Source organism: Hyaena hyaena, unplaced genomic scaffold, assembly GCF_003009895.1.
Source record: "Hyaena hyaena isolate Hyena2069 unplaced genomic scaffold, ASM300989v1 scaffold_92, whole genome shotgun sequence".
Classification (NCBI taxonomy): domain Eukaryota; kingdom Metazoa; phylum Chordata; class Mammalia; order Carnivora; family Hyaenidae; genus Hyaena; species Hyaena hyaena.
In genome coordinates, this window is record NW_024080723.1 from 1,843,250 (window position 1) to 1,863,520 (window position 20,271).

At 39.3% G+C, this 20,271-nt stretch overlaps 1 protein-coding gene across 2 annotated transcripts; it reads left to right on the top strand.

Moving 5' to 3' along the window:
• Positions 1–486: 486 nt before the first annotated feature.
• On the top strand, positions 487–11,193 carry NABP1 (nucleic acid binding protein 1). Of its 2 annotated transcripts, XR_005528827.1 has the most exons (7): positions 487–1,102; positions 1,406–1,544; positions 4,328–4,399; positions 6,064–6,139; positions 6,583–6,649; positions 7,873–8,327; positions 10,215–11,193. XR_005528827.1 is itself a non-coding variant. In XM_039234686.1 (6 exons), the coding sequence occupies exons 1-6, from the start codon at positions 1,012–1,014 to the stop codon at positions 8,040–8,042; spliced, it is 615 nt and encodes a 204-aa protein (XP_039090617.1). In that variant the 5' UTR covers positions 487–1,011; the 3' UTR covers positions 8,043–10,122. The 2 variants fall into 2 exon arrangements, 1 of the variants encoding a protein (XP_039090617.1); XM_039234686.1 differs by lacking the exon at positions 10,215–11,193 and having other exon boundaries at positions 7,873–10,122.
• Positions 11,194–20,271: the final 9,078 nt, after the last annotated feature.

Consider the following 20,271-nt stretch of genomic DNA (forward strand, 5'->3'; position numbering starts at 1 on the left):
GACCCATCCCTGGGGTTTTTTTTCCTTCCACCCAACTAGCCACCCTGGCCTAAACCTGGACTCAATTCACACTTTTTTTTTTTAACGTACCCACTGGGTCCTAAACACAGCAACTGTTCCTTGTGACCACGGGACTAAACGGCCGGGGTGGCCGGCCGAACACTAAGCAAGAGCAAAAACACCCTGAAGTTGGACAGCGAAAACTGGAAACCCGCACCGTGTAAACCGCAGGGCAAAGCGGACGCTGCGCAGCGATGGCGGAAGCAGTGACGGGTGGGGCGGGGCGGGGCCGGGCCGAGAGCCTATTGGAAGGCTGGGGGGGCGGGGCTCAGGCTGACAGCCGGGGAGGAGTGAGGGAGGCTGCGCGGGCGACGATTCCCGACTCCTCGTTTCCCTTCCTACAAGCCCGGAGAGGCGGGCGACGGGCGTGCCGACGCTATGTGACGTCATAATGGGCGTGGCGCCCCGGGTGGGGGTCCAGACTGCGCGCGGGTGCGTTCGGCAGTCGCTGTTTGGGACGCTGAGTGCGTGGTTGCTAGGTCTGCGCTCCGGGGTTCGCTGTCACTGTCTCTTCCCGAAGCCTGGAACAGACTGGGCGCGCGCCCGCGTGTGGTGTGTGTGTGTTTTGTGAATGTGAGGGGGACTCAGGGCAGAGACGTCCCCTCGCTGCCTTTTTTTTTCTTTTTATCCAACGAAGGAGGCAGTTCGCACGCTTGCCTTCCTGTCTCCCCCGTTGGGAGCGAGGTTTGTGTGTGGACGAGTTCGTCTTTTTTTTTTTTTTTTTTTTTTTTCCTTTTAAACTTGTGAGCCCGGTTATTTTCTTCCTTTTTTTGGACTCAGTGCCGTCTGGGCTGGTTTCCGTGATCCCTGACTAACCGCTTTCTGCCCGTTCTCTCGCCACCCCCGCCCAGAGTCTCCCCTGCGCCCTCGCCCTTGCCCGGGAGGGTGGGAAGCTTTGTCCCACTCCCTGCCCACCCGCGTCTCCGCAGCCGTAGCCGCACCTGCCTCAGTATGAATGGGGTCAGCGACCCACCTCTTTTTATAAAAGATATTAAGCCCGGACTGAAAAACTTAAATGTCGTCTTTATTGTCCTGGAGATAGGTAAGTGGGGTCTGCAGCCCACCCCTCCGCCCCCTTGCGTTCTGGGGCAGGAGAAGGGCGCCGCCGCTGCTAGCCGGGGGCTCCCCTCCTCCTCCCCTCCGCTCCCCCTCCCCTCCCCCCATCCACGTGGCCCCTTTGGCCCCCGCCGGGGCTCGGATCCAACCTGCGGCGAAAACCTGGGGCTCGACCTCTTCCCACCTTTCCACTGCATTATGATCCCGGAGGAGGAGTTAGAACCTTTCTGGAAGTTCTTATTATCTAATACACCCTTCCCCCCCCCTTGTGATTTTTAAATCTTAACAGGACGCGTGACCAAAACCAAAGACGGCCATGAAGTGAGATCATGCAAAGTAGCAGATAAAACGGGCAGCATCACTATTTCCGTGTGGGATGAAATCGGAGGTCTTATACAGCCAGGGGATATTATTCGGTTGACCAGAGGGTAGGTGTGCACAAAATGGGGAGGAGGGAGAATGCTTCCTAACTAGCAGCCTGCCGAATCATTGGCTGATGGGGGATCTTGGCAAGTTCTGGAGTTCCATACCTTTTCTATGGGCCTCCGAGCAGTTTTGAGCCACTTGGATGTTAACTTTAGATAGTGGACAGCTTTGGAATGTAACACCCTTGCCGGTATAAGTGGTCAGTTTCACCGGGAATCTAAACCACCCCCCCCTCAGTCTACAGGTTAAGTAGATTTTTAAATACTCTTTGGGGATTATTATTTTTAGTAGATACATAAAATTAATATAGTCAACACTTCCCCACACACACAAATTATTTATTACAGTTGTCAGCTGTTTTCCAGCCTTTCCCTCTTTTTAGTGACTTATGGGATCCTGCCTGTATTTTATTTAGACAGTGAGGACATAAGATTGTAGTTGAACAATTTAGCAGTTTTTGTGGTATGTCAAATTTGTATTTGGATGTAAAAATTAAGAGGGCAAGTTTACAATATCTGGAAGGGACATTCTTGAAGTAATTTCCTGTGCCTATTGCTGTAAGGTCAGCATGGTACAAAAACCAGAATGATACGCAGAAAATATTTGGCAGAAAGAAGTCTCATGCTACCTCCATCCAAAAGATTCAGTTGACTGGCTTTTAAAAATAATTTAGCACAAACTCCTTTTGTTTGTTTAATTTTTTTTAACCTTTATTTTTGAGAGAGAGAGAGAGAGAGAGAGAGAGAGAGCCAGTCGGGAGAGCCAGAGAGAGGGAAACACGGTATCTGAAGCCGGCTCCAGGCTCAGAGCTGTCAGCATAGAGCCCCATGTGGGGCTTGAACCCACCAATTGTGAGATCATGACCTGAGCCGAAGTCAGATGCTTAACTGACTAAGCCACCCAGGTGCCCTGTTTGTTTTTTGATTGGTAATTAGCCTGCCTTTAAAAATTTACCAGATATTTAAATCAGGAAGGTAAAAGGCCAGAAAAGGGTCTTGAAATGGATTTTGGAAGTTCTGTAGTCAGTAGAATTAACAATGTATTTGTTACAACTATAGGCAAAGTGGGCGGAGATTGATGGTGGCATAGTAAATAGAATCTCAGAGAAGTGTTGGATCACCCTGAATGGAGGAGTTTAGAGCCCTCTGATAATATCTTCCAGTCCTTACAACATCTTCAGGAAGTGAGGCAGAGTATCCTCAAAGAAGGAAGTGAGAGTCAGATCATAGACATTTTATTCTCATACAGTGACTCATTATGACACTAATTGTGTTTTTTAAACTTCCATATCTGTAGCTTACATAAAAGAATTCCTGCCTGTGAGGGTGTGGTGAGGATTAGCATAATTGAAGGGTTTTTTGGCTGCAGAAGTATTTCTCATCCAGTGATTAAAAGTATCTTATACAGTGTAAACAGCATCCTATTTCAGATATTTCATATTTTGTAGTCACAGAAAATAAGAGATGTGACCCTAAAAAATTTATGGAAAAACTAAGTTCAGTATTATCTCTATAGTATTTATACAGGAATTTCAAGATATAATTTGTAGGAAAATTCAAAACTAAAGAAACTCCACTATTTCCTAACTTCAGTGTGACCTTGAGGTTATTACACTTCTGTAACTTTGTCTTCTGTATAATGGGAAATAATTATACTTTACTTACTAAAATAATATAGCCAATGGAGTTTGGCCCGTTTATTAAAAGGCCCTTAAATTCTGGTTGTATCTAAGAAAAGTAGTTTCTGAAGAAAGGCGTAATCTAAATAATGGTAATTTGAATATTGATCGGTTTACCAGAAAACACTTGCTTATTCCCAAAGCAAGTGCAAGTTAAATGTTTACTTGTAATAACTTCCAATTTTTTCTTAATATGCATTAACTTTTACACTACCAAGGTGAAATACTAGTGCACTGTCTTCTAAGTCACTTTTTGTATAGCATGAGTGTGCTGGAGTCTTTAATAAATAAACCCTTACTAAAGAGGAATATGTAAGGTGGAACTAATTGGTATTTATTAACCTATATTAAAAGAAGAACTGTCACTACACTTAAACAACATTTAGTTATAGTTCACCATTCTAAATCATAAAGTTACCATCGTAGTTGTACAGAGAACAACTGAAAACCAAACCTTGGACTGATTTTATAATGTTTAATTTATGTTTCTATTAGATTTGTGTGTGAGGATATTTTAATGGTGCATCTGTATTCAAAGTTGATCAGTATAATCTGTTCAGCCAAGTTGATGCTAAAAATTGCAGATTTGGAAAGGCAAATAGGTCAGAGATTTGTGGGGGTTTTTTGGTTTGTTTTTGGGGTTTTTTTAGGCCCTTGATTAAACTTTATCAAATTTTCAGTAGCTTATCCACCCTATGTGTTTTAGGAGGCAAAGGAAAAACTATTTTATCAATATCTGAGTAGACCAAGTAAATGAGTGTAAAAGTAAACACTTGATGTTGATTTTATATATTCTGTGATTAAAAAATAACTTCTTGGCTAAAGATATGATCTTTGGAGTATAACAGTGCTTGCCTTGCAATAAGACTTTCTATTTTCTAGGGTTAGTTATAGTTTAGATAATTATGTCAAAATTTGGCAGTAGAGTTTTCTTTGTGTTCCTTCGTAAGTAACAATCAAAATGAGATTAATTGTATTTGATTTACTATCATAAACAGTTTAATCTCCACTTTACCCTAATGCAGAAAACAGAGGATAAATTTTACGTGAGTTAAGTAGAAGAAAATACATGTGTTTCTATAGAACTGATGTTTCTTTTCTTTCTAGGTATGCATCCATGTGGAAAGGGTGTTTGACACTTTATACTGGAAGGGGGGGAGAACTTCAAAAAATTGGGGAGTAAGTATTAAAATACATATCCTTTAATTGAATAAATTACATAAAATATCTACAGAGTAATTGGTAGGTATTAACTATAATAAACTTCTCTTGGCTTTTCTTGACTGGTAAACTGAATACCTTCCAGCATACTATAGAAATGACTTTACATGTATATACCAGTTAAACAGCCACCTGTACTGTTTCCTGTGGTTGAGAATGTTCTTTTTCCCCAGCAAAGAGCATCAAATTGCCCTTGAGACGAGCTCCGATGGGTCCTTTCTGTAGGCTTTGGGAAGTGCAGCTTTCAGGTGTCACAGTGCCATTTGAAATAAGTTCTGTCTTCTAGGGAATTGCCCAATAAGAAGCTAGGTTTCAGGCCATAAATTTATCTTTTTTTTTCATTTATGGGTGAATATGTACTCGTGATAAAAGGACTTGCAGCGATGACCATTGAAGTCCTGTATTTATCCACAGTCTAGGTACCGTACAGGCAGCCACAATGCGAGCTTCCATACACTACTACCCTCGTAATCTCCACCCTGACTTGGAGGAACCATCCTCTCTAGGGGTGTAAAGGTAATTCATCCTCCATATCAGCTTAGACATTTGGGATATATTCATAAAGTACTGTGTTAGCAATGAGCCAAATCCTTAGTCCATTCTGTTCGGTTAATGCCTAGACATCTACTTAACTCCCATCACATTGGAGGATATTTTTAAAGAGAAGCCACACATGGCACTGATAAAAGGGTAAAGGGGGAGATCCTCTTCCACACTACAGGGATAAGATTCTTTGTTTGGAAAAGATAAAGCAATCTTGCTGGCTTTTAAAAATCAGAAACAACACTTTGCTTTTGCTAGGTGAAAAATTAGAATTAACTTATGTTTGATTTTAGAGTAGTGTTAGAGCAACATGTTATTGAAAGCTCTTAGAGTCATTATTATCAACAGATTGAGGATCTTGTCCTGACCTTCATGTATACAGACATATTTATAATAGAGGTCAGTTAAGTGACGAACCATCGGAGGTCAATCAGTTCTTAGTGACTGACAGTCACAGTCAGTCTAGGATTTGCCAAAATTGATTTTAATTTCTTATTTATGGGGCGAGGAGCTGAGTAAATGCTTGAGTGTAATGTCAGTATATGCCATAGCCAAGTTACAAGAAGCACTGGGGTAAACTTGTCTTTATAGCCACTTGTCTTTATTTATACTTGCAGATTCCACTCTTAACCATGAATGATTATCTTTGCAGATTCACAGTGATTGGTCAAAAGAGGGACTGGATGAGAGTGTGTGAATGGATCAGTGCAAATCCATCACCACTGCTGGAAAAACCACTCTGGAACCCTAAACATGGTTCAGTGGCATCAGCCTCTATGGAAAAACAGCACACAGATGTGTTTCTCGGTCCCTGATCTTTAACATGATTTATTTTTTGCAGTACAGAATTAAAATAAAAAATAGAATGTTTTATACATTGTAGGCAATTGTATATTTTCAAATAGTTTGTTTTATGGAACAGCATTTTGGAAGTTTTTGTTGTATAAATAATTAGCATGTTGCTTTTTAGTTAATTCATTTGATACCTAAATTCTTCATTCCTATCAGTTAATACATGTTATATGAAGAAAGGTTGATTCGTTTAGAAGTCATTTAATTTGTGCTTTATTTTCTTTCAGATTTTGTATGGTTTATTCAGAAGTGCCAAATTTCAGTGAACCCAACCCAGATTATCGAGGACAACAGAGCAGAGGGGTAATTAATCCACATGTATAGTCTACTTTTATGGTTAGGCTAATTTTGACTGGGTACTATAATTCTGTGACTAGGTGTCCAACCCTGTTGTATGCAGGGTATAATGAAGACAGTTTAAGAAAAATTTTTTTAAGTCATTTTCATTCTTTATGCTTTGTAAGTCTATATATGTATCTTTAGTGTTGTATGTTAAATATATGTGCCATTTAGCACTTTGAGGAGTAGGGAGTAATATCAGAAAAATACAATAAGATGTAACAGAAGCTATGAAAGACTTGGGAAATATTCCTGAATGTTAACATTTGTAAAGATGTAAATCTTCACAAAATTTAGTAAGAAACAAAAACAAAAACAAAACCCTAACAATTAAAGAATGGATACATGTTGTTATAATAATTTTTTTATAAATTTTCAGTTGGTTAAATTAAAAACATATTTTTTAGGCACACAATGAACAGAAGAATAATTCCATGAATAATAATGTGGGTACAGGTACATTTGGACCAGTGGGTAAGATTTTTTTTTTTCCCATATTTGTGATCAGGTGTTAAGAATTAACAGACTATCTTATGAAAGGTTTACAAGAGAACTATCTTTAGGCATAAGTTAGCACTAGAAGGAAACTTCTAGTAAACAGGGAATTCCCAAATAAGTGTCTAGGTAGCAGATACTTTCTTAAGCTAATTTATTCAAACACATTCTTTTTTTATTTTTATACACATATATTTATTTATTTGTTCAGTTTAAATTCCAGTGTAGTTAACGTACAGTGTTTTATTAGTTTCGGGTGTACAGTGTAGTGATTCAGCACTTCTGTGTATTTCTCAGTGCTCATGATGATAGTGTACTTCTAATCCCCTCTGTTTCACCCATCCCCCCACCTACCTCCAGAGCACATTCTATATTTAAACAGTGGCTAATAACAAGAAATCTGTTTTGGTGATGCATAATATGATTTTTCATTGATTTTTTTTTTTAAACAAAATTTATGTGCTCTAGTGATTACTTAATAAATGTAGAATTACTGGTTATTTTGGCACTCCAAAAGCCTTTTAAGTTTAGACTAATAGCTCAACCTTAATTTTTCACATGCTGATAGCTGCCTCTTTAAAAGATTGGCCTTTAGAAAGCCCTCAGATACTCTGAAACGTCATGTCAGTGGTCCTTACAGCTGTGTTTAAGGTCTTTGGAAGTTTTTATTCTTAAATAACAGAGGAAAAGGCTTTAGGGATTGTAGTTCCTTAGGGTGGCTAAAGTTTTATTTGACCTGGCTGGCTGCATGTTTTAGCACAGCTGGTGATCATCACATTGTGGGAAACTTTGCTGTCTTTTTCTTTGCAAAGTTAGAATTACACTATTTTGAAGTATTATTAACCGTATTTGAACCTAATGCCAGTGTTCATACACCATTTTACCCTTTGGGTTTTTTTTCCCTCATAAAATGTAGGCAGTGCATTACCTTTGCTTTTCTACTCTACTAATTTCTCATTCTGTTGCCCAGTCTGTTTCTGTCTCCCTGTTAATCAGCATCAAGTTAATATATTTACAGTAATCATACAGCTAGAAAAACTTAGAGCCCACATTGAGTTTTTTTCCAGTAGTTTAACAATAAAGACATTTGTTTTCTCTAATACTACTTGTAAGCATTAGTAGTGTGTGTTAGAACTTCAGATAGGTGTACTTCTATAGATCAGTGTCTGAAAATGGTGATGAATTTTTATATTCTCTTTTAGGAAATGGGGTTCAAACTGGCCCAGAATCAAGGGGATGCCAATTTTCATATGCTGGTAGAAGCAATGGCCGGGGACCTACAAATCCACAGCTACAAGGAACAGCTAATAATCAAACGGTCATGACCACAATAAGTAATGGCAGGGACCCTCGGAGAGCCTTTAAGAGATGACCTATGCCAAATCCTCACATGTAGTTTTTAAACTACGTGCCCTACTTGAACACTTATTGCACTTTTATTTATCGTTAACTGTGAAAACTATGTCCTTTATCAGTTTCCTTTTATGTTTTTGACTTGGTAACAAGAGTGGTTTGTTTTTATAGCAAAACTGTTAAGCTGCCCAAGTCTCCTGTTGAAGAATTTGAAGAATGGGAACACTCTGAAAAGTAGGGGCATTTATTTTTAGAGCCAAAAGATCTATGGTTATCCTCTGAAAAGCTTGCACCCATTTCATGGGTGAGTTACTTAAGACATCAGCATTATAGCCTCTATGAGTCTATCTTCCGTATACATTTATAATACTTAAAATAAGGCTTAGTGGGGATGTTCTTTTGTCTTAAATTCAGGTATTGCCAATTAAAGCAATAACCACTAAAAAAAATGAAAACTCAGTCAATGCTAATAGCAGTTTTTGAGTTAGGACTCCAAGAATGATTGATGTCTTCATTGAGTGACTGCCATTAAGATCTTCCAAGGACTGAATCATTCTAAACTCTTGTTTTATTACCAAAAAAATATATTTGTCAGAATTACGGACTAGAATGGGAACTGTATTATAACAGATAATTTTTATAAGAGAGCTGCATTTATTTTAGGGTAGTCCTGTATCTACTTAGTGCATTACACTGAAGGAAAATTTAAAACTTGAGGCCTTGAATATTTATTTTTTGAAACTACCATGTCAGATATTAATGTGTAATTTGAGGGAGTTATAAAGTCATAATAAATGTTGATTTAATTATTAAAATTGTGGTGGATAGACATTAGAATGAAGGCAATTCAAATTGAATTCATGTAGAAAAGTGCAGTCTTAAGTCAGAGAGTCCTAGGTACTTGCCGAAACTCATCCTGGAGTGAAAATCCTAGGTACTTGCCGCCTTTGAAGAGTGTGTGTTTGTGCGCGTTGTCAAAGATTCTGAACACAATTCACAAAGCCTTATCAGCAAAAGTTAAATGGCTCTCTCTAAGAAGTGAATACAGCTTTATTCAGAAATGTAAAGGTAGAATCTATTTATGTGTCTTAAGTGGTCCCCAGTTCCACTTTTACTGTAGAGTGGATAACTGGCACATTTTTCCGTTGTTAGTGTTCAGTTCTTCAGTACTATCTCTTGAATAAAACTTGCATTAATGTTAACGGACCTACCTTATTTTTGCTTTTTGAATGATTTATACTGGAGAGCCAGCACACTTTACTATAGTTGTAATGCTTACTTCAGCCTGGCGACTGCTTAGCTCTGTGTTTGTCGCTGTCTTTTTTTCCCTACCTTAAATCACAAATAAGTAGACTCTGTTTTCTAAGAACTCCATAGCCTTCAAATATAAAAGTTTATGCCAGAATACTCATGTACCCTAATTCAGCATCTCTTTAACAATTTGAGTACACACTGCATATTAGGCACTGTGGAGAGTAAAAGGGGTGGATGATGAGTAACCTCAAGGAGCTTATTTATGCTTCATAGAACTTCAGTAACTGGGGTTTATATATTCTAGAAGTTTTCCTTTATTACTCTAGTCATGATTATAGCTAATTTGGCTTTGTGACTATTATTTTCTTAAGATGGTCACAAAATTACAAATGTTTGGAGTAAAAAAAGTACTGAATTTTTTTTTAAACCTAAGTAGAGGTAGTAACGATAATACTGTAAGTTATTTGTGGGAGAATATAGCGTTAAAGATTATTTTAAAAGAAAGAATTTTGGAATTTCCAAGAAGTTAACTGTCAGGCTGAGCTCATTGCCGGGCTTCCAATCCCTGTTACCCTGTTATCTCCTCATCTATGATGGCAGGCAAATTATTACACTTAAAACCTGTAAGCCTTAAGTTCCACAACTATAAAAAACAAGTAAGTAATATTATCCCTTTATAGAGTTATTGAAGATTTTCCATGTAATTGATGAGAATGATATCTGGCTACAATAGGCAGTCAGATGTTTGCTCTCTAATCATACCTCAAGATTAGGAAAAAAATGCAGTGTTAGGTGTGGAAATACTGTTACCCTTTAATATGTTGATATTAAATAGATCAATCTAATCTTTTGCTTTTGTAATTGACATTGCCTCAGTAATTTAATCTTGTTGTTCTGTGTTCTTTATCATTTATTAACAGATCTCTTTTTTCTTAAGGGAAGCCTCCAAAACCCAAGTGAATTACAATCCATAATGAATATTTGCCCTAGCAGTCTGCTTGGATGGTACTCAGCAAGAAGAGGAAGAAAGTTTTCTACCTTCCTCTCTCCTGGTGCTTTCACCTGTGAATTTTTAAATGTTTAAACACCTACCGAAAACAAAAATCGTTTAGTATAGAAAATACACGCTGCTAGGATTGGGTCCCATTTCATTTCAGCAAAACAGCTCTGAAGAGGTTTGACGCGTCATCAGCCAGCTGGCCTTTCCTCTCTGGGCCAGTGTTTGGGTAGTTACTACAGTCCAGAAACTCAGAAGGCCCGAAGATGATGTGTGATAGTGAAGGCTGTGGTGTGCTTTCCTAGGCATTTACACAGCGTTTCCCATTATACCAATTCCGTTTTCACTTGGTTCCTGTAGTTTTAGTAATCAGCTTTAACTCTGAGGACAGTTTAACTTGATGCCCTGAATGTTTGTAGCACTGAGTACTTGCCACTTGTATCTTGGTAATTTAACATTTTAAAAGAACTTTTAATTCTCCGGATTGAGTAATAATGCCAAAGGAATGATGCTGAAAACAAATAGATATGAGGTTAGTAAAAAAAAAAAAAAAAAAAGGTAGGAGAATGTTTAGAGTATAGGTAACTGGTCCTGAAAAGTTTTCTCAGAGGTACACACTGACTGCCTTTCATCAGTCTGAAGACACAATGGCAGTTGTTGTAAGTTTATATAGGCCTGGACTTCCCTTTTCTGTTACGAAAGTGATTACTGTTTTCTCCAAGCAAATTTAGGCTGCCGTGCCTCTTAAGACCCTTTTCTCTAATGTGTTTGGAAAGGTTCTACAGACAACAAACCTTGAAAACCATGGACGAGCAGGATCTGCGTGGAGCGCTTGCTCAATTTATGTCCATCTTGCCTCTAGGCTTCTCCTTGGGTAACTTGCCCTATCATGGCTTTTATAAAAATCTGTTTTTCCTTTTCTTTAATTTCCTATCTGATGAGAGTCTTAACATTTCTGGTAGAGGGTGACAGTTCTCTGGTAGGGGTTATATGATGGGTGAAAGCAGATGTACTTGGCTGTGGCGAAAACCAGGTCTCAGCCGATGATTAAATGTTAGGATAATTCAACACTCCCACATTTCACAAAGCAGTTACAATGATTAACAGTTGAGGTATGCTTCTGAGGAAATCTGATTATGACCTTTGGAAAATAGCACTGTCATGAATGGTACGTTGTTAGGTCCTCAGGGAGAAACTTCGGAAAAATATTTTGCTTTCCAGGTATATTCAACTTTTCTCCAAATCCCTTGAAGCTTTTTTATTAGGGATAACCAGACTTTTGTTCAAATATTATAACCAAATTACTCCAGGTTTCTGAGCTTAAAGTGTCTAATGATGTTTCTCAAAGCACAGATCACAAAATAAGAAACAGACTAGAGAAAATCAAGTCCGACTGTTCCTAATAAGCCATTTATTTAATACTTTTCACACTGAGAACGTTCAACCTAAAGATGTTTTTTAAGGGCTGTTTACTACTATGAGGTAAATGGTGTAATGCAGTAAAATGAGCATTTTAACAAGTTTGACTAGTAGACATTTAAGCCTTTTGAAAGGCCTTGATAGGTAACTTATAAGTGCAGTGTGACCCTGCAAGTTTTTTTTTTTTTTTTTTTTTACAAATAGTTTATTGTCAAATTAGTTTCTACATAACAGTGCTCATCCCCAAAGTGCCCTCCTTCATGCCCATCCCCCCTCCCCCCCACATCCATCAGTCCTCAGTTTTTGTCAGCATTCAAGAGTCTCTCATGGTTTGCCTCTCTCCCTTTCCCCCACCATTTCCGCCCTTTTCTCCCCCTTGGTCCTCCGTCAAGTTCCTCCTAATCCTCCTATACGTGCAAACATATGGTATTTGTCCTTCTCTGCCTGACTTATTTCGCTCAGCATAACACCCTCAAGGTCCATCCATGTTGCTACACATGGCCAGATTTCATTGTTTCTCATTGCCATGTAGTATTCCATGGTATAGATAAACCACATCTTCTTGATCCATTCGTCTGTTGATGGACACTTAGGCTCTTTCCATGTTTTAGCTATTGTGGAGAGTGCTGCTATGAACATTGGGGTACATGTGCTCCTATGCCTCAGCATTTCTGTATCCCTTGGGTAAATTCCTAGCAGTGCTATTGCTGGGTCATAAGGGAGTTCTATTGTTAGTTTCCTGAGGAACCTCCACACTGTTTTCCAGAGGGGCTGTACCAGTTTACATTCCCACCAACAGTGCAGGAGGGTGCCCGTTTCTCCACATCCTCGCCAGCATCTAGAGTTCTCTGATTTGCTCATTTTAGCCACTCTGACTGGCGTGAGGTGGTATCTCAGTGTGGTTTTGATTTGTATTTCCCTGATGAGGAGGGATGCTGAGCATCGTTTCATGTGTCTGTTGGCCATCTGGATGTCCTCTTTGGAGAAGTGTCTGTTCATGTCTTCTGCCCATTTCTTCACTGGGTTGTTTGTTTTTCGGGCGTGGAGTTTGGTGAGTTCCTTATAGATTCTGGATATTAACCCTTTATCTGATATGTCATTTGCAACTATCTTTTCCCATTCCGTTGGTTGCCTATTAATTTTCTGGGTTGTTTCCTTGGCTGTGCAGAAGCTTTTAATCTTGATGAGGTCCCAACAGTTTATTTTTGCTCTCGATTCCCTTGCTTTTGGGGATGTGTCAAGTAAGAAGTTGCTGCGGTGGAGGTCAAGGAGGTTGTTTCCTGCTTTCTCCTCTAGGGTGTTGATAGTTTCCTGTCTCACGTTCAGGTCCTTTATCCATTTTGAGTTGATTTTTGTGCATGGTGTGAGAAAATGATCTAGTTTCATTCTTCTGCATGTTGCTGTCCAGTTCTCCCAACACCATCTGTTAAAAAGGCTGTCTTTTTTCCATTGGATATTCTTTCCTGCTTTGTCAAAGATCAGTTGGCTGTATACTTTTGGGTCCACTTCTGAGTTCTCAATTCTGTTCCATTGGTCTATGGGTCTGTTTTTGTGCCAATACCATACTGTCTTGAGGATGACAGCTTTGTAGTAGAGGCTGAAGTCTGGGATGGTGATACCTCCCGTTTTGGTTTTATTTTTCAGTATTACTTTGGCTATTCGGGGTCTTTTGTGGTTCCATACAAATTTTTGGATAGTTTGTTCTAGTTTTGAGAAGTATGCTGGTGCAATTTTGATTGGAATTGCATTGAATGTGTAGAGTGCTTTAGGTAGTAATGACATCTTAACTATATTTATTCTTCCTATCCATGAGCATGGAATGTTTTTCCATTTCTTTGTGTCTTCTTCAATTTCCTTCATAAGTTTTCTATAGTTTTCATCATACAGATCTCTTGTATCCTTGGTTAGGTTTATTCCGAGGTATTTTATGGTTTTTTGTGCAATTGTGAATGGGATCAGTTTCTTGATTTCTCTTTCTGTTGCTTCATTGTTGGTGTATAAAAATGCAACCGATTTCTGTACGTTGATTTTGTACCCTGCAACTTGGCTGAATTCTTGGATCAGTTCTAGTAGGCTTCTGGTGGAGTCTGTCGTGACCCTGCAAGTTTTAAGGTCATGCCAGTCCAAAGCTTGGTGACTAGCTGCTGAATTGTGATGGACCCCAAGTGTAGAGAGGCTATTGACCCCATAGTCCTCATGATCACATGCACTTACTAATAACCTCAACTTAAGGACTTGGCATGGCTTTAGAAACCGGTTCTTTACCATTTCCAACCAAAAGTCAATTTTCTGTTTTACTCCATCAAAATCTTTTGCACATGGAGTTCATTTCTTGTCCATATATTGCATGTATGTCGAGTAAAACTGAAGCAATGGTTTATAAGCCAGCTGTATTAGATTTCCCCCAGGAACCTGTTAGGACTAGGAATTGGTTCCCCTGCTGTATCAGGAGAGTTCACAAGTGTAGGTCTGGCAGAGCAGCACTTGAGATAATGACCCTGAAGATTTTTATCTCTTGCCCTTGACATTTCCCCCAATACCAAAACAACTTTGCTTTGAAATGGCACATATATATATATCTCCATACATTCTTAGGTTCCTTTATTATTGTGAAGCAAGAATGTACCAAACCTGGTTTGTAAAACAAGGGAAAATTGTAGAAGGAAATGCCTCCAAAGGGCAGAATTGATGGGTAAAGCAGGGTAGTCCCAAGCAAAATGGGGTCAAAGTATGGCCTCTAGATGTGAGCATTGTTCAGTTTTGAATCAGGTTCAATCAAGTAAAACTATTCAAATTATGTCAATACTAAAATCAGATTATAATAGTCACCTAGCTTCATTTGGGCCTAAATGTAAAAAGCTTTTTCACACAAGGTTTCTGTTGAATTTTCTAAAAATAGATTTTATTACTGCTTATCTCAGCAAGATACATGTTTACAGTATCTTCTACCTTCCTCTTATCCCCCAGAGCATTCCTCAGTCCCCTACTTTATTATGTGGAGTGAGGCTGGCCAAAGTAAAGTAGGGTGGTTGAAGACGGATAAACATTCCTAAGAGTGCCTAGTAGAACCTACTATGTGAAGATGGCAGTCTTGTTCTGTACAGGGGATCTAAATATTTTCCACAAGTAATATGCAAGGCATTATTTGGTTGCTATGTGGGGCCAGTCTTGTTTCAAAAATTTATAACCCTAATAGGAGACAAAGACCGCTGACCTAGGTCCCGGGACTAAGGATAGGAGAATAAAAAGTAGTCAGCACAACTAGTGCCATCTACTGGGTGATTACTACATAGTTTCTGTCGTTTAGGAATTTGGCTTAACACGTGGGGAGAAGGTTCCATTCTATTGGATAAGAATTTTTGTCCAGTGGTCCAAGCATGAGGGAGTAGTTGGGCTGTTTAATGTATGAACTAGCAACACTGACATCAAAAATAAATTCCCTTTAGTTAAGCAGGTTTATTAAACCCCAAACTGCCCCCCAAAGCCATAGAAAATATGGAAAAGTTTGCCAAATTTTATGTTATTTGTCAACAGTACTGGTGGGGAGTATAAACTATATATTGACTAGTGTCAACTTAAAAAAATATCCTTTGGTGGGGGGTGTTTTGGTAAAAACAGGTGAAGTAGAAACTGCCTTTATTTGTAAAATCCTGGCCCTGTGACTACTGTTGTTCTTGCAGTTGTGTTAGCTTTGCAGGACATAACCTGTTTTAAATGTCGGTGATGACGTGCTTTGGTGAAAAAGTTTTGAGCTGAGGAGATCCTGGTTTTTTGGGTCCTAGATCTAATATTTACTGACTCCATGACCAGGGGCTTTGTTATAAAATGAGAATAATGGGGCTATGTACCTACAGGGCTATGAGGAACTATGTGAGCCGATGGATGCAAAAACATCACAACCTATCTAGGGCTTAACAAATGTCAAGCTCTTTCTCCATGAGCAGTGGAAATAAGAGACAAATCTTGATCATTTTCTTCATGCTGTCAGAAGATAATCTTTTCTATAATTTTAAATCTGAAATACTAAGCAATTTATATTAGTTATTGCAGTCAGGGTGTGTGTGTGTGTGTGTGTGTGTGTGTGTGTGTGTGTGTTTAAACAGTCCAGCTTTTGCAGTCTTCTCTGAGCACAGAAAAGTATGTATGCTGGCAATTTACCATGGGTGTGTGTGTTTAAACAGTCCAGCTTTTGCAGTCTTCTCTGAGCACAGAAAAGTATGTATGCTGGCAATTTACCATGACAGCACTGTAGGGTCAAGTCTTCACAAAGATCTGCTCAATAGCTGAGTACCCTGTGCTATTTTTTCATTCACCTTTGCCCAGAGGGTGAGGGCATGGTTATGAAACTGCAGAGGAAGAGGGAGGACATGTGGGCCAGAATTTGTGCCGCAGAGGAAGTCAATGGCCAAGGAGAAGGCAGACGGTACACTGGAAAGAATTCCATATTCCCAGTGATGGCCCTCAGAATTGCTGTGCACCCAGAGTGCAGAGTGGTTTGCTTGCTTCTGATAAAGCATTGGGTAATTTTCCAACATTTTATTATGAAAGATTTCAAATATATAGTGATGTTGAATAAGTTATGGAACAAACATTTGTGCATTCACCACTTAAATTTTTTTAAATCTTTAAAAATCTATTTAAAAAATTTTTTTTAGTATTAACTTTTGAGATAGAAAGAGTGTAAGGGGGGAGGGGCAGAGAAAGGAAGACGCAGAATCCAAAGCAGGGGTTCAGGCTGAACTGTCAGCACAGAGCCTAATGTGGAACTCGAACTCATGGACTGCAAGATCATTACCTGAGCTGAAGTTGGATGGTTACCCAACTGAGCCACCCAGGTGTTCCTAATCTTTATTTTTGAGAGAGCAAGAGTGTGTGAGCAGAGGACGAACCGAGAAAGGAGGAGACACAGAATCTGAAGCAGGCTGACAGGCTCTGAGGTGTTTGCACAGAGCCTAATGTGGGGCTCGAACCCACAAACTGTGAGGTCATGACAAGCTGAAGTCAGACCCTTAAACAACTGAGCCACCCAGGTGCCCCTCACCACTTAGATTTTATCATTAACATCTGAGACTAGTTTTATTGCATCCTTCACATTCATTCACCCATTTTTAATACATTTCAAGTAGACATCATGAATATTTATTTCAGCATGCTTATTCACTAGAGTTCAATATTTTGCAGTTTTTAGTGTAAAATTTACATACAAAAAAATGCACAAATCTTAAGTGTACATCTGTGACTTTTAACGAATGCCCATGCCTATGTAACTCAAGCCCCTATCAAGATACAGAATATTGCTTTCACTGCAGAAACTTTTCTCAAGCATTTTCCGAAGTTAACCCCGGGCCCAGGGGCAGGTCGCTCTTCTGATATTTAAAAAGGCCATTCTTGGCTTCACTAAGGGGAAAGTTTCGTATGTGCCAAGGTCAGCTCTAGATTTGCTCACTGAGTTCAAGAACTCTAACCATGTCAGTACTGCCAAACCCAGCCTCTCACACATCTCAAAAATGTAATCCCAAGACCTTGGTATTTTTTATCCTGTTCCCTTTTTTTTTTTTTTTTTAATTTGTAATGCTTATTTTTGAGTGAGAAAGACAGAGCATGAGCAGAGGAAGAAGAAGGAGAGAGAGAGAGAGAGAGAGAGGAAGACACAGAATCTAAAGTGGGCTCCAGTTTCTGAGCTGTCAGCACTGAGTCCGACATGGGGCTTGAACTCCCAAACTATGAGATCATGACCTGAGCTGAAATCAGCTGCTTTTACTGACTGAGTCAGCCAGGTGCCCCTCCTTTTCCCTTATTTCAAATTAGCTCCAGCTCTGTCTTTAATATATCTTTTTTGCCTCAAGATTTATACTTGGCATCCTAGACTCTTAACGCAGAAACTACTGGAATGAAGACCAGCTTAACAGGATCAGTCCTAGGACTGTGGCTGGAAGGAGTTGGCTACCTGGGGCACACGGCTTTGACCTGAGCAGCTCTGGTTGAGATGGGAGCCTCTGGCCGGACATGATGAGCAGTGACAGGTGTAGCAGGTACGCTGAGTGCCAGGAGTAGGAGGGATACACTGGAACTCCAGTGTTTTTAGGTCAGTTGCTCAACTATTCAGATTTTGATTCTAAAAAACTCTAATTTTCTTAAGGTATGAGCTGTCCCAAAGTGCTTTCTGCCCCTTGGGGTTTTGCCCTTCTTTTCATAGTTAAGCTTTCAGAGTTGGCGTACTTAAGGGTGTATAAATTCCTTGCCAAGCAAAGACCCTACTACTCAGTCTACAGAAAACTATCCCTGAATGAAACATAACAATTGTGTATTTTTTCCCAGCTTATTCATGTGCTCATACAAAGGTGTTCACACATGACACATAAATCACTGCCAACAGAGCTATTTCTGCATTAAGCTCCACACTTTGCAATCGTAGATATTTTCTTTCTTTCTTTTTTTTTTTTGTCACTTACTGCTTAAGGATCCTCTCCTATCCTCCTTTAATTGGCTACCTATAATTTTATTGAGTACTTACTATGTGCCAGTACTATGCTAGTGCGTTATGTAGATTATCTCATTTATTAAATGAACGTGTGAGGGAGGTTTTGCTATTTTCATGCTTCAGATAGAAACTGTGAATTAGAAGGATTGAGTAATTTGACATCACACTACCAGAAATCGACAGTCTCACACACGGAAGCCTAGACTTTTGCCTACTTAATCGACGTGGAAGGTTGGAGGCTGCTGTGGACTCACTGGACAGTACTGGACAGGAGGCAGAGTTAGATTTTAAAAGGGAGTGCAGACTCAGCTATAGCGAAGGGAAAGATGGAGAATAGAAATTTGACTAATTCACATTTTTACCTAGGATTAGTCATTCTTTATTTATTTTTGGATTAGTCATACTTCAAATGTCCACAATACAGACCCAGTTAAAGAAATCTAGTCTACAATATAGGTGGTATCTCGATAGGGAAGATAGAATAATTAATATCGCCCCACATACAAATATTAGAAGACCATCGGTGAACTATTTTGAGAATGGAGAAAATTTTTCTAACAATGGCTCAAAATCTAGAAACGTTAAAAATTAATTTGACAAACTAGGAAAAATATTTGCAATTTATATCACTGAAAAAGGGCTAATATTCGTGATATATAAAAAACTTGTAAAAGAAATGATCACTCACTCTGGAAAAATGGACCAAAAATATAAGCAGTTTACACAAAATTCACATGGCCTGTAAGCATATGAAAGGAATGTCCAACCTCATAATAAGGCATGCAAATTAAAATACCATTGAGGGGCACCTGGGTGGCTCAGTTGGTTAAGCATCTGACTTCAGCTCATGTCATGATCTCACAGCTTGAGTTTGAGCCCCGCATCGGGCACAATACTGACAGTTCAGAGCCTGGAGACTGCTTCCAATTCTGTGTCTCCTCTCTCTCCTCCACTCACGTTCTTTCTGTCTTTCAAAAATAAACATTAAAAAAATTTTAAATGCCAATGAGATGCCATTCCTCACTTTTATATTGGCAAAATTATAAAAGTTTGAAAAGACACCCTAAAACACTATACGAAACATGTTTGGGGCACCTGGGCGGCTTAGTTAAGCGTCTGACTTTGGCTCAGGTCATGATCTCACAGTTCATGGGTTCAAGCCGTGTGTCGGGCTCTGTGCTGACAGCTCACAGCCTGAAGCCTGCTTCAGATTCTGTGTCTCCTTTTCTCAAAAATGAATGAAAATGTTAAAAAAATTTATATATATATACATACATATATATACGTACATTATATATATGTATATATATATATATATAAAGAAACGCTTTCATTCATAGTTGGAGGGAATGTAAACTGTTTAATCTCTAGGGTTGGGGGTAGGATTTGACAATTTTACATTTGACTGTGCCCTGTGACTCGACAATCCTGCCTCTATCCCTGTGGCCAACTGTTTGCAAAGGCTGCTGGAATATCCGTGCCTGTTTGCAGACCTTTCGGTAGTCTCTTTTTTCCGATGACAATGGGCTTGTCCAGTGCCCTATGACAGTAGCAAACTTAATGCAAGGAGAAAATTGAAAAGCACTTGAGCTTTGGGGCTTGCTCTCTCTTGATGGGCTTGGAGCCCTGAACGTGTCATGAGAACGCATAAATGAGTGCTAGTCACCTACTGGAGGATGAGCGGCCACTCGAGGCACCTTGGCTGACTGCCTGCCAACCTCCTGACATGTGAATAAGTCTATCATGATCTATCCAGCTCCAACTGAGTTGACAGCTGACTTCAGTCACATGAGTGAGAGCAGCATAAGGAAGGACAGGACTGAGCCTGCTTAAATTGCTGAACTACAGAATCTTCAGCTAATAAATGCTGATGCTTTATGCAACTAGGTTTTGAGGTGGTGTGCTATAGGTAGCAAAAGCTAACTGGTACAATTAGAGATACATTGGCAAAAATATCAAAAGATGTTTATTGAAGCATTTGCTATAATAGCAAAAGAGTGGACACAACTCATGCCCACCAGTTCAGGAATGGTTGAATACATTATAGTACATTCATTCAGTGGGATACAAGCAGTTGCAACAGAAATCTCCATGTAC